The sequence below is a fragment of the Theropithecus gelada genome, chromosome 4, assembly GCF_003255815.1.
Source record: "Theropithecus gelada isolate Dixy chromosome 4, Tgel_1.0, whole genome shotgun sequence".
Lineage (NCBI taxonomy): Eukaryota > Metazoa > Chordata > Mammalia > Primates > Cercopithecidae > Theropithecus > Theropithecus gelada.
In genome coordinates, this window is record NC_037671.1 from 37,508,932 (window position 1) to 37,523,331 (window position 14,400).

Below are 14,400 nucleotides of genomic sequence, written 5' to 3' on the forward strand. Positions count from 1 at the left end.
AACAATAGCCTCCACCTATTGAATGCCTACTATGTGCCAGTGCCAGGTGTTTTCTACCTATTATCTCATTTAATTAGCACCATTAACCTATAAGGTTTTTATCCCCTATGTCAGATGAGAAAACTGAAACTCCCTGAGATTAATTTGCCTGAAGTCACAGAGATAGAAAGTAACAGAGCTGAGATTTGAATTGCAGGTTTGTTTAGAGTCCACACAGACACTGATGGACGGACATCTTTGAGGGCATATAACCATATCTATCTTCCAGGTGAGGAAGGTGAGGCTCAGAAAAGTGAAATAACTCTCCAAGAAAAATAGATGGCTGGGAAATGGTAGGGCCTAACATTGATCTCAGGGCAGTCTACTTCTAGCTTGTATGTGCTCTCCATTAGACTATACGGCACTGCCCATCAAGGTAGGGTCATTAGACTAATTTTATATATGGGGAAACTGAGGAGCAGAAAGAAAAAGCAAAGCTCATGGAAGGAGACCTTGCAGGGGAGGGGAAACCCCTGTGTCTGGTGGGCCCTGGCAGAAGGATCACTAAACAGGACCTGAACCAAGATCTATCAGCTATGGGATCCCTGACCCCTGCCAGTCCTCTCCCCAGACATTTTTAGGAGCAAGTAGAATGAAACGAATGTCAGAAGCATCCCTGAAGGAAAATGAAGCCCCAAAGCATACTGCAACCTTAGAGATGAGTGTGGGAGGCCCAGAGCCCACTGGACATTTTGCCCCTGCTAGTTATGATATGGCACGTGCTGCTGCTGCTTTTGTAGTACCACTTGCAAGTGTCATCTTGTTATTCCTTCCCTGTCATCTTCCTGAGTTACTGTCCAACTGAGTCCCTGCAGAAGAGGACAGGGCAAAAGGCAATGTGAATTGGACCAGCACCTCAATTCACAGTGTCCTGGTAATATAAGCCCTGCTTCTACTTTTATAGAATACTCTGAAGGGCTGAGGGTACTCTGGAATCAGATTGGGTGAGTGGCAGCAGGAGAGAAGGGCAGGGAACAGTCTTTTTTTGCCCAGATGTGGAGGAGGAGCTCACCTGGTCCAAGAGGAAAAGAGGAAATCATCAGAGGAAAACTGGTAGGATGAGATAAAAGGCAACTGGGGGCAAAAAAAAACCAATCTTCCAGAGACATAGTGGCTTAGGTGGAAGAACCCACCTAAGCCTCCCTCCCTGAAAGTCAGGGAAATATCCGTACTCAGAGGGCCAGGAAATCACCCTGAACTGAAGGCCCAAAATAACCCACAATCCCCCTACAGAATCCTCCTTGCCCACCTCAAGGAGGATGTAGGGGCCCTCCCTCCATCCCCCCAGGGACCCAGAGGAGCTACACTAGTGTCCAAAGAAGGCACAGGCAGAGCAAAGCAAGGCAGCGTGCCATCTCCCCTCCCAGCCTTGCGGGGGGCTCCTCCGCTCTCTCTCCCTGTGCCCCCATGGAGATCACAGGCACCATCCGGCAACCTCCAATTCTTTCTCTTTTTTTGAAACCATTCTCTTGTTTGGGGCAAAAAGGATGGCAAGTTTACACTTGTCCTCCAACCCTACACATAATTGGTGGCAGCAGGCAAAACTGCTGCAAGGGGAGGGTTTTGCCAGTGGAATGAAGGAGGGAGGGCATCTTAGAGTGACAGGGCTGGGAGGGACCTCAATCATCTGACCCAGCCTTTCTGTGGCCTCCACACCATTCCCATGATCTATGTGCTCGCATCCCAAAGGTCATCTTTGATGCTATGCAAGGTTCTCCAGGCCTCCTCCCCCAGGCTTCCTTGGGGCACTGCCCCCTTTCCACCACTGAGTGAATCCACCACCCTCGTTTTCTGAGGAAACTGAGGCCCATTGAGATATGACTTGTTCAAAAGTAATCTTCATCCCAGGATAAGAAGTCTGAGTCTGTTTCCATCTACTTTTCCACTGAATCCCTAGGAAAGGAAGGGCTCAGCTCTTTTCCCCAGCGGACAGGACCATTGCCAACAAAGCCCTCCCCTTGCCCCAGCTGATGTGGGCAGCCAATATTGAGGGTCTCAGAACTGAATCTCTTTTGAGGAGATCTTGGTCATTGCCTCTTCCTCCTGGGTACGCTGAGGGCTCTGTGAGGCTAGTCTGGGTCCTAGCAGCGTCTTCCCTGTAGAAAATTGAACCTGGCCTGGTCTCATTCTGAACACAGCCTCACACTCCAAGAAAGTCCTCACAACCTTTCAAGAGGTCTTTCCTCTTTCCCTTACAATGGAAGGAAAGAAGATACAGAGTGGGTGAACAGTTAAGAGGCAGCATCTATGTTTGGAAGACACTGCTCCTTTTGCACAGTTTGCCCCTGTTTTAAAAAATATCCTTTCTCTTTCCTCTGCTCCCCTTCAATTGGAGGGATGAAGGGTTAAGAATGGACCAGTCAGGACCACCTCTTGAAGCGGCGTGCAGTTTTGGAGGAGCCTCTTGTACCTGTCTTTATGTCTTTGTGTTTATACACATAGACATGATTCTGTTGGGTAGCTTTTGCCCCTGTACTGAGCACACGAGAGTGTCTGTATATGAGTCCAAGTCTCTATGGGTAGGGTGGTTCAGTGGGCTTACCTCCAAGGCCCTAACTGCAAGGGAGTCTGTCCTGGAGCTGGCAGTTTTAGCAGGCGGAGGCTACTTTCTTTTTGGTCCTCAAAGTGGACTCGGATCTAGGAATGGGGACTGAGTCCTGAGAGTAGGGGTGTGGTAGGTGTAAAAGTTAAGAGGGTGTTACTCGGCCTGGTGTCGGAGGCGGTGTGTTCCGAGGTCCTATGTCCCCTGTCAGGCTGTGTCGGTGGACACGCCCGAGTGCCCGTGTGTCCACGTCTGCCCCGGCCTCCCGAACACCTCGCTCCCTCTTTGTCTCGGGTGGAGGTGTGCGTGCAAACCTGCGCCGCACGGCCGTCCTCGCGTGTGAGCGCGGGGACGCACCGTCGCTCCTCGACTCTTTCCTAGGGGAGCGAGGACGAGTCGGAGCCCGGTGCTGTTTGGTCTGGAGCCGAGCGGAGCTTGCATTGATCCATTGATTGTGCACGGTTTGCGCCTGACCTCTCTGCTCCCGGGGAAGCCGTCTCCATGGAGACCGGGCCCGCTCCCCCAGCGCCGGATTGTAAATTCCTGCAGGCAGCGGCCCGGCAGCCTGGGGAGGGGGCCACCGCGCCCGGGAGCGCAGGGGGAGCGGCCGCCGCGCCGAGGCCCCATTTGAAAGAAAAAAGGGCACGAAAAAAGGAGGTGGTGGTGGAGGAGGAGGAGGAGGGGGAGGAGGAAGAAAACGAAAAGGAGCGAGGAGAGGAGGAGAAAGAGGAGGAGGAGGAGAAAGGCGAAGAAAAAGAGCCTGAGAGACGGAGAAAGAGCGAGAGAGGAAGAAAGAGGCAGAAAGGGCGTGTTTCTGGCGCTGCGTTTCCCCTCCCCTTTCTCAGGTCCTTCGCTCGGGCTCTGCGCGCTCTCCGGCTGCAGCTCTCTCCCGGCGAAGCTGGGAATTGGGTGGGATTAGACGGAGCAGCCCCGCCGCCGCCGCTGGCAGAGGCCGGCTTGGAGAGGGCGGGGGTTCCCCTCCGTCAGTCGCCCCGGGCGCCCCTCGCCTCTTCGCACTCTGCGCCTCGCTCTCCCCGACGTCCGGTCAGGAGGAGCCGGTAGCATCGGGAGCCTCGCGCCGAGGGCGCCGCGGTCCGCGCCCCGCGACTGCAGCCCCCGGCCTGGCCCCAGCGGGGCGCCCCCTCCCCTCCCCCTCCTGCGCGCTGGGATCCGGCCGGCTTCCGCCCTCCCCTGGCCGCGAGACCGGCCCCGGCGGCTGGGCCGCCAGTAGCTCCTGCCATGGGCTCGGGGCGCGTACCCGGGCTCTGCCTGCTTGTCCTGCTGGTCCACGCCCGCGCCGCCCAGTACAGCAAAGCCGCGCAAGGTAAGGAAGGAGGGGCGCGCGGCCTGGGGGCTGTCCCGGCTGCTGGGCCTCAGGGCCTAGGCGTGATTCCCGAGGGGCAGGGCAGGTGCTGGGGAGCGTGCTGCTGTCAGGACCCGGCTCTGTGCACCCGGACTCCCCGGCCAGGGGCCCGACCGCTGGGCGCTGCGCCCCGAGCGAAAAGCCGGACGAGCTGGGGGCGGCAGAGAGAAGTGAGAAGCTCTGGGGGCGGTGGGCAGAAGAGACCACGCGCCTCAGAATTCCGCCCGACTTCATCCACCCCCAGCATCTTCGAAAGACTTCTTGTCCTCCAAAATCTGAGAGAGAATTTTCTCTTCTCTCAAACATTGCCAGAAACTTACGCTGTGGCCTGGAGAGACTAAGGGAATAATGAAAACTTTTCAGCCGTGCCGTATATTTCTTTGCCTTACCCCCAACCCGCATGCAAAGTTAGACATTTCTAAGTTGATGCCTTATCAGTGGAAAAATGTTGAAGAAAAATAGGATCTTTTATGGAAAAATCAACTCATCTCTCACCGGATGGTAGGGGGCTGAAGAGAAGAAAATTTCTGTGACTGGCTCTCGACAGGAATGTTGCGTTTCTGCCTCTTTAGGGGGAAATCTCTTTCGTCTTGCATGGCTTTCATTTCTTATCATAATATTTATTTATTAAGGCCTCGGGTTTCCAATTCCATTTAAATCCAGGTCAGAATTGCATTAAAATAACAAAGTAGAATTCCAGGCTGGGGAGCTCTGACAGATCCCTCTAGGAATTAAAGAGAGACAGGGAGGCCTCCTGCCCCCGTCCCTGACCCCCAGCTCATCGCCTGGCAGGTCCCAAGGCTGTGCAGGCACAGACTAGGCTGATGTACCACAGTTCTCTCAGGACAGTTTCTCCTCCCCCTTGACCTCTTGCTGTACCCCTCCCCCATCGTGTCCTCACCGACAAGAGATTTATATGGACAAAAAGAAAATTCCCCCTGGCAAGGTTTTGCCCAGGAGAGTACGATTCTGCCTGTTGTCCCAGGGACTCCTGAAGCCAGCTGGGGTGAGGAGGTGGCTGGGCCAGAAGGAAAGTTGAACTTGGGAGTTGGGGAAGCCTGAGTGTCCGACACAGGTCACTGTGTCCCAGAGCCTGAGCGTTTGGCTCTTAAGCTGCTCTGTTGTATTGGATGGACTCCTGCTCTGTGAAAAGGAAGGTGCTGTATCAATGCCGCCTTCCTCTCCCCAAACACCGCCTCTTCAGCTAACCTCTTCCCCCTCCAACCTGTCCTTTCACAGAACTGAAACACTAGAGACCCTCAGCTGTCAAATACTGGACCCTACCCCCACACCTTCCAACCCCACACTGCCTCTTTTCCAGTCCTGGTTCCAGACAGCCCACCACCACTGCCACCCCCAACCTGGGAGCAGCCCCTCTCCTCACTGTGGATTTGTGTTTTCATAAACAAAGCTGGCTTTTGTAGTGTGTGCTGACTTACTCATAACATGGAATTAGCTAGGGAGTTTAGTCTGAAGGAAGGAACAGATTTCATGAAGTAACCTCGAGACAAGATAAGGGCCTCTTTCAAGTTGGAGCCAGTGTCTGCAGTGGCCTAGTGAGGCTGCGGACCAAAGGAGAAGCAGTGTATTCGAGGGGGGCCCAGGGGCAGATGGAGACCCCTCCAAGGGACAGGTGCCATCAAGCCAAGGCATTCAAGTATGGGAGATCAGCTCACCAGTGATTCAGGAACGGCAGTCAGAATCCCTCCATGGTACTCCAGGGCTTCCTTTCGTTGGACTCCCTGCTGGGTACTGAGGAACATGCTGCCAGAGTGGAGGCCCCTGCCCTCAAGGAACTTATAGAAGAGTAGTTTTGTTTCCAGCTTATCTCATTCACAGGCCACCCTTCCTGTGACTGGACTGCAGTTAGCTTGGTATCTTCCTTCTTTTCTTCTGATCCCTAAGCTTGGCCTAGAATGGAAGCCTTTCATTGACCCTTCTCTTCAGGAAATCTACAAACCCCATCTGCCAGAGGTTGCCTAATAGCAGGTTTAGTGGGTTACAGGGATGTCTCTGGACACAAATTTGCAGGCAGATGCTGCAGGAAGAACTAGTACTGACCAGGCGGGGCAGCCTTACAGCCTTACCCTTAGACAGAGTCTGTGAGCATCAGGGAGGACATGCCTTCAAACTATCTCCTGGTTATCAGCAGTGCCAGAAAGTGTGCCTTTAATGCCAGCCACATGCTTTATATGAAGCACTAGCAGGTTTTTAAAATCAAATACCCTTGGCAAGTATCTTGTACAGAGTTACTATACCTCTGGGGGTATCTGGGTTTCTGTCCCTTTTCATCAGTGATTCCCACAGTGGGAAAACCAAAGTCATGTGGAAGGGGGAAAAGGGGGAGACAAGGAAGGGAGCCCTAAGTGTAAAGGTGAGTGTGCGAGTGTGCACACATGAGAGGTTCACCACAATTACCAACAGGCAACATAGCTGGATGTCTGTGTTTCTTGTAACGTAGTTGCTACGGGTAAACTGCTGTTTTAGTGTCTGTGAGAACTGTATGGAAGAGTGGGTGGGTAAGCCTGTGTGACTGGGAAGGAGGGAGCATGAGGGGACATGGTTTTGAGTGTTTTTCAAGTGCTTGTCTGTATATTTTAAAGTAGACAGACTGGATAACCAAGATAATTGTTAACTTAAAAGCATTAATTTGCTTTGCTTTTGGTCGGGGGGTGCGTGTTTGGTGGGGGGGGGGGGGGGGGGAAGCAGTGGTTAAAAAGACCTAATCCTGGCATAGGGCTCAGGTTACAGCTGAATGAAAAGGTCTCTCGGCCTCCAGGGAAACTTGTCCCCAGGGCTGGCTCCAGGAGAGCCAGCCTGGCCGTTTAGTTTACCTGGTAGTTTTCTCTCCTTGTTAGGGATAGAGTTTTGATAAAGTCATGCATTTAGAATTTCCAAGTAACCCCATCCCTGGGACTGAGAGCGTTCGTGTGGTGGCAAACAGTGTCTCTCTGTCTCGGTGTGTCTCTCCGGGTCTCTGTCTGGGTGTATGTGTCTCTTTCTTTCCCCCACCCTTCTCTTCCTCTTTAATGTGGCTGTTTCCTCTCCTCCCCGCTTCCCTGGGCTCCTGTGGCCAGCTCTTACAGTGAGGGGACTGTTCCTCCTAGCCCCTCCCTCCAAAATATGAAATGAAAACCATAACCGTGTCAGCGGGTAAGGGTGGCCCCGTGGGCAGCCGGCTATTGCCTGTGCCCCATCCAGGCCACACTGGAGAGAGGGAGAGTCCCCACTCAGAACCTAATCTTTAGTCAGTTCCCTCTAAGCCTACCCCCCATTTTTCCAGAAGGTGGAGAAGAGGGTGGACTGCTTAGAAATTCTTCAGGAATCCCTTTGACCTCTCTTCTCTCATGACATGTCTCAGAGGTGGGGAAAGCCTCAGGGTGGGAGAGTACAGAGACTCTTCCCTGTTTTCAACCCCTTCCTTCTCATCTCCTTGAGTCTCTGCAGGGTGGAATAAGAGAAAGGGGACTGGAAGACACTAAGGCCAGAATTACTGCAGGCAGAGAAAGAAGACAGTCATCAGCAGCCCTCAAATGAGATTGTTTTCTGAAACCTTCAGGAATCTGAGAGCATGAGAACCGGTTTGAGATGTGAGCAGCTGGGACCTGTTGTAAAAGGAGCTGGTCCTGGGTGTGAGTTTGGGAATGTGAAGTGTGCATTCACACACATGTGAATGTGTATGCATGACTCAGGGCGGGTGTGTGTGTGTGAAGTGCTCTGGTGAGAGAAAAAAGGAAGTGCGGGCAATGTGCGTTTTGTTTTAGTTGGAGAAGTAAAGAAGTGGAATGGCTTGGTCCAGTGCCTTGAACTGAGGACAGGGGAAGGGAACAAAGGGCTTCAGACCTTTTGAGAAGATGGAGCTGGAAGAGCTTGCTGCCTGATCCCACTCAGTCCTTGCCCCCAGCTCTGGTCCCCAAATGTCAGGGCGTGGGCCTCCTTTGACGTCCCATATCCCTAGCACATGACCACTTATAAGAAAGAGTCCCTGTCAGGGCTGGAAACTGCAGAGCTGCTCTGAGGCTGGCAGTGCCCATAAGAGGCCCAGACCTGGGGACAGCTTCTTCAGCTCAGAAGACTAGAGTCTGGAAACAGAAGGACTGCTGGGCCTTGGGTATAGAAGAGAAACAACGGTCAACCCAGAGACGTTTGGGGGGTACAGGAGCTAGTCACCTGGGCTAAGAGGAGACAGAGACTCCCCTCTACCACCAGCCACCTGACACTGGACTGGCTACTCTCCTGTTCCCATGCCCACCCAATGCCAGCCTCAAGTGGCACCACGGATATAGAGATATATGGTGCCAGTGGGTTTAGACAAATGCAGAGCCTAAGGATTTGAGCCTCGGAGGAAATCACTGAAGTCCCTCTCCTCACTTGTAAAATATCAGTAGGGTTCCTTGCAGCCCTGAGATTCTGCACATCTCACTGAAATCCTTCCTGCTGAAGGCAGAAGGCGCCGGGCCTCCACAGGTTACTCACCCAAATCTCAGGCCCTCTCCTCCCTGGATGCTGGTCCACTTCTGCCTGCCTCATGAGGCTAGGTCACTTGGATACTCTTCCTTTCTTCCCCCACCCGTTTCCTGGAACCCCAAGTAGCTGATAGTTCTTACTGTGTCCATTAAGTGGGTATTTATCCCTGGAAACAGCCCCTGAAGAACATGTGTGTGTTTCTGCATGTGTGTATGAAACAAAGTTGGGAAGTGGAGCTGAAATATCTGTGTTATGGGAACTGAATATTCTTGGAGCTGGGCCCCAGGATTCCATATGTTTCTAGCTCTGAGACTAGCTGTCTGTATTCTGCCCTAGCCTAGACATGTCCCCCTGCAGATCAAGCACTGCTTTGTAGTTGCTGTTAGATGCTGTGCTTTGGCTGCACAAATGGGATGATGACCCCTATATAGGGCACAGTGGTCCTTGCTCTTACCTCTGGTTTTCCCTGTGGCTATAACCATAGCCCTAGAGAGCTGTGGGGTTTGGATTTCTGAGCCCTACACCAGGGGCTCTTCAGGTCTGGTCACTGCTGGTAACAAGCTGAGAAAAGACCTGGGCAGGGGCTGCAGGGCTGGAGAGAAGATCCAGGATAAGGAAACACATCTAAGGAATCCCTCCGAAAGGGGGGAGTATCGGGATATGTGGGCACTGGGGGGAGGGCTGGGGAAGGGGAGTGCTTGAAGGGTAGACCCTGGGGAGCAGGTTTACAGAGAGGACGTTTTTACAAGTTTCTAATTATATTTATTTGGAGTTTTCCTTTGGCGGTTTGAAGCTGTTAACAGCAGGAACCTGTATCCCTGGTGTTTGTTTTTGTTTCTAACCAGCTGCTTGGCCCTAGCATAGTGAATCCAAGGGCAGGCAACACCTGCCCACTGCTGTACCGCCCACCCTTGCCTTATTGCAACTGTGTCTGCACCCTCCCTGCCCACTACTCAGCCCTGCTCTCTTCTGCTGCTCCCATGCCCAAAGCCTCAGAGCATCTGCATTCCCACTGCTGATTGCCTCCCTGGATCATCCACATTTCAGCTCCTTCTGTTCCATGGTTATGTACTGGATGCATGCTTCATGCTGAACTAAGTGCTGAGTTGGAGTTGGGGGAGGTACACTAATGACTAAGGCGTGGATTCCTCCCTCAAGTGCTTAGAGAAGACGGTAGTGAGAGAGCACTGGACTGGGAGTTTGAAGACCTGGATCCTGCTGTACACTAGCTATCTGCTCTTTCCTGAGGTATCCTCACTGGGCTTCAGTTTCCTCATCTATTCAATGAGAGAGGACAGTCTGAAGACCAAGTGAACCAACCTGCATGAAAAAACTGTACACTTAGTGAAATTATACAAATCTGAAATTTTTTTTTCCAATTAATTTAAAGAGATAATATTACTAATTACAAAACCAGAACTTACCTATGCCCACTGCCTGCCTCCCTGCCCCTCACTCTACAATGTTCTGTTCTTCCCCCACTTCACTACCCATCCTCTAAAAGCTTCTGATTCAGGGTTGTTGATTTTGTCCATACTGAAAGGGAGAAAATTCTTGTCCAATTAAGGTTACATTCAAATGATCAAGGAGCTAGATTAAGGGTAAGGCAGGACATCAGAGAGAAACTCATCAGGGTCCCCAGTAAGTGACAAGCTTTTGAGGTTCAGACCCCCTTCCCTTCAAATCACCAAACACCAGCAGCTTTTCCTGGCTGTTCAGTTGAGCAGGCTAAGCCTGAGTGAGAGGAGAGGATACTGTTTTTAAAAGGAGAAAGTGCTCTGTCTCCTCCTTGGAATCAACAGGTGGTTATTTGTGTGGTTTTCTGGACTTTCTCTAGGCCACCCTCATCCTTGCATAAGCTTTTTCTAGACTGAGGAGGGGCTCAGGCTCTAGCTGAGGTCACAGTGCCTCGGCCAGTCCCAAACTGGGAAGACAGCCTGCTACTCCAGGCTCTGCCAATCTCCCTGGTTGCTATTTTGACCTGGAGGTAGAGCAGATATGCACAGGTGTGGGTACATGTGCACATGCTGTGGGTTAGGATATCATGGCCCAAGGCTGGGCTGGTTTTATTTTGGATGTTACTTAGATGTAGCAACTTAGAGGTGAGAATGAGGGAACTCACCAGGGGCAAGCAGTGGAATGCCTGTCTCAGGTGCCCCATCATTGGGTGTTTGTTAGCATGGAGGCTGAGGAACATGTGTTGAAGGGGATGCTCTGAAAAGATCCCTGTAGCAGTCCCACATGATGTCTGAAGACCCTGAGACCCTATGACTCATTGGTCCCAGTCTCTTCTGGCCCCAGCACTCAGCATATGGATACCTTTAAGTGGGTACTACCCTTCTGTGAGTTTAGTTTCCTCTCTCCCTACTCTTCACTTGAGACTAAACTTCCTGGGACTTCTTCCACCCAGAACAGTTGTGGGATCACAGAGTAAAGAAGTGAGATTTTTCTCTGAGGTAACATAGAGCAGAAGGGATGCCACAGATAGAGACCTCATCTACTCACTACTAACACATCCATGTCTCCATCCACTCGCCTGTTTAACAAATATTTACTAAGTGCCTTCAATGTAGAATTCATCTCTTGTTCACTGCCAAATCCCCAGCACCTAGCATAGTGCTTCACATGTTGGAGGTGCTCAATAACTATTTATTGAGTGAGTGAATGAATGCTGAGCCCTATTCCAGTTGCTGCGTGGGTTTCAAAGCTTTAGGAGCCATGGCCTCAAGGAGCTTACTGCTTCAGTAGGAAAATTATACACATGAATTAAAAGTTAAATAATGGTACAAGGCAGCATATGAGGTATCGCAAGCCTGGGATTGATCAGGTGACCAGAGAGCCTGACAGTAAGTCTTAGGAGTAAGGAGAAAGAGTAGATCAGAGAAGGCTGGTAGTGTCACAGGGAGTGTCCCAGCAGAGGCACCTGAACTCGGTCCTCAAGGATATTCAAGGAGAGGAAAACAGCAGAGTGCCGTACACACACCATATATCCTGGGCTAGCGTGGCTGGGCTGGGGATGTCACAGCCATGTGGGTGGGTACATTAGGGCTCTAGGCAGGCTGTTTCTGTCTCACTGGGCCCATCAAATTTGCCCACAATTACCCCCTCCCCTGTGGGTGGTAAGGTAATAATTCCTGTGGTAATGGGAAGGTGGGGTGGACTCTACCTAGGGGGTCTGCTTGTCCACAGCCCGCATCCCTGCTCATTTCCATTTGTTACTGTTCCTGAGCTGGGCCTAGGCAAACTTGTGAAGTGGATGAAGTATTTACTCGGGAATCCCACTGCTTCCCTTTTAGGGTACACCTGTCCATCTTCAGAATCTTAGGACTACTTAGAATTTTAGGGCACACCTGCCCATCTTCAGAATCTTAGGACTACTTGTATTATAATAATCCACCCTTTCTGGTCTGACCCTCTGACCCTCATATCCCATACCCCACCCCACCCTTCCTACCTACATTTAGGAGACTTTATGGAGTGCTCTGCTAGGCGCGAAAGCAAATTCAGAAGAAATGGCAGATGGTGCTGGGAAAAGCTGCTGTAGTTAGAGACTTGTGCCTTTGTGCCAGGACAGGGTGAGGCAGGGAGGTCTTAGCTTGTCTATGGTATCTCTGCAGCCACCACTCTTCCCCACCTCAACTTTGGTTCCAATGCATGGCCTGAAGTAGGGGTGGGATCTCCCTAGCCTTCAAAAAGAATTGCAGAGGACAGCTTTTGGGTTCCCAACTGGCCTCTCACCCACTTCATCCCCATTCTTTGGGCCGTCCCAGCCCAAAGGGAGAGTAAGCAGTGGGGATGTGTCTCCCCAAATCCTCCCCACTAACACATGCTCACTGGTGCTGCATTTCCCCAAACCAGGCCTGAAATGGGGCTTTGATAGGGAATGGGAGTTCAGAAAGAATACAAAGAGAAGGTTGGAGAGAAGGAATAATAGTAGCAAACCTTGGCTAGGCATGGTGACTCACGCCTGTAATACCAGCACTTTGGGAAGCTGACACGAGGGTTGCTCAAATCCAGGAGTTCGAGACCAGCTTGGGCAACATAGCAAGACTCTGCCTCTAAAAATAATTTTTAAAAATTGGCGGAGCATGATGCCACGCATATATAGTTCCAGTTACTCAGTAGGCTGAGGTGGTAGGATCACTTGAGCCCAGGATTTCAAGGTTGCAGTGAGCTATGTTCATGCCATTGCATTCCAGCCTGGACAAACAGAGCAAGACCCTGTCTCTGTTTCAGAAAGAAAAAAAAAAATAGCAAACCTTTGTTGAGCACTTGCTGTATGCCCACACTGTGGTGCTAAGTACTTGATGGGTAACTCACCTGATGTTCCTGGAATCCCCATGGGAGGTACTATGATGAATATTATTCCCACATACAGAGGAGGGAACAGGTAAGTTCAGAGGCTGGCCCAGGACCACACAGACACAGGTAGAGAAAGCAATTGAACTGACCATGTTGCTCCAGAACCTCTTAACTACTCTGTCATGTGGCTGCCCCTAATCTCTTCCCAGCTTGGGCAAATAGTTTATTTGCATTACCTGAGTTGGGAAAGGAAGACAGATAGTGGCCCCAGCCTGACCCTGGAGATCCTGATACAGCTGGTCTAGGGGGCACCTGTACATTCACATTTTTTCAAAAGCCCCCAGGGAATTCCAGTGTGCAGCCCCAGGGTTGAGAACCACTGGTTTAAACCAGTCCACACCCGGTAGCATCAACTGGTTTTCCAGCTAGTAACACCTGCATCCTGAGAGAACAGACTAAGATGAGACTGTGCTGTGAGTGTTGAAGGGTCCTTGCAAGGACAAATTCTGGGTGGGCATGTATGGTAGGAGGGAGCTCTGGAAGAATGACTGATAGAAGGAGGAGATACTGGGTATAATTTGGGGCCCTCTTTCACAGCTTTGTCTTAGGTCTGTTCTGCTTGGAAAGACTCCAACCAAACGTTGAAGGGACATCTTCCTCAGCAGGTACCCAGCCAAGTAAGGAAAGCTGAATATGCCTCAAAGTATTAGCAGAGCAATTCAGTGACAGCTGTAAATGAACTGAGGAAAACAGTCCCCTTGGACCAGGAACTCACCAGGAACGGGGCTTACAAGGAATAGCTTTTGGATAGAAAAATTTGAGCCAGAATGGGAAGCTGAGCATAGTGTGGCTGGAACAGAAAAGTGAGGAATGCATCTGCAATGTGAATAATGAAAATATGCAAATGCATAGAAAGGAATAGGATGGTTAGACGTTGTAGAGGGAACAGGAAGAGATAATGTCTTCCAGAGCAGAGCCTCTTTGCTGGAGAGGGATAAGCATTGTGAGCAGGGAGGTGAGGGAGAGGGGTTAGATGGTGGCAGAGGTCTGGCTGTAGGAGGGGTCTAAAGAATCTGGCCAGGTGTGATGTAATCCCAGTGCCTGTAATCCCAGCACTTTGGGAGGCTGAGGCGGGCAGATCACTTGAGGTCAGGAGTTTGAGACCAGCCTGGCCAATGTGGCAAAACCATGTCTCTATTAAAAATACAAAAATTAGCCAAGTGTGGTGGCACGTGCCTGTAATCCCAGATACTCAGGAGGCTGAGGCAGAATAGCTTGAACCCAGGAGGCAGAGGTTGCAGTGAGCCAAGATCACACCACTACTGTACTCCAGCATGGGTGACAGACTGAGACTTTGTCTCAAAAAAAAAAAAATCTGCTGGGAGGCCTGGTTTGTGGTGATCAGCATCAAGATCCACTCTAGTACTGATGAGCACTGAATGGGAGGCAAAGGGAAGAACTGGGAGCCCATATAGTCTGACACAGTCTCTAGTGAAGCATCAGCTGATTCAGAGACAGTCACATACCTCTGATATGGCCAGGGGAGCAGTTCCAGACCAGTATCCATGCTGCTGGACCCAGGGAGTATCTCTTGTTCAGAACCCCACAGCAGTGCTATCCTGTGGTGTGCTAATAGCAGTGCTAGTTCTGTGGTGTTGGAAATGTTCCATATCTATGCTTTCCACCA

At 51.2% G+C, this 14,400-nt stretch overlaps 1 protein-coding gene across 3 annotated transcripts in view; it reads left to right on the forward strand.

The window, feature by feature from the left end:
* The first annotated feature begins 3,146 nt into the window (after nt 1-3,146).
* SCUBE3 (signal peptide, CUB domain and EGF like domain containing 3) overlaps nt 3,147-14,400 on the forward strand; it is a 39,756-nt gene continuing 28,502 nt past the window's right edge. For all 3 annotated transcript variants that reach the window (XM_025382600.1, XM_025382601.1, XM_025382602.1), the window contains exon 1: nt 3,147-3,905. In XM_025382600.1, coding sequence (XP_025238385.1) covers nt 3,821-3,905 — 85 coding nt within the window. In that variant the 5' untranslated portion in view covers nt 3,147-3,820. The remainder of the gene's footprint in view (nt 3,906-14,400) is intronic.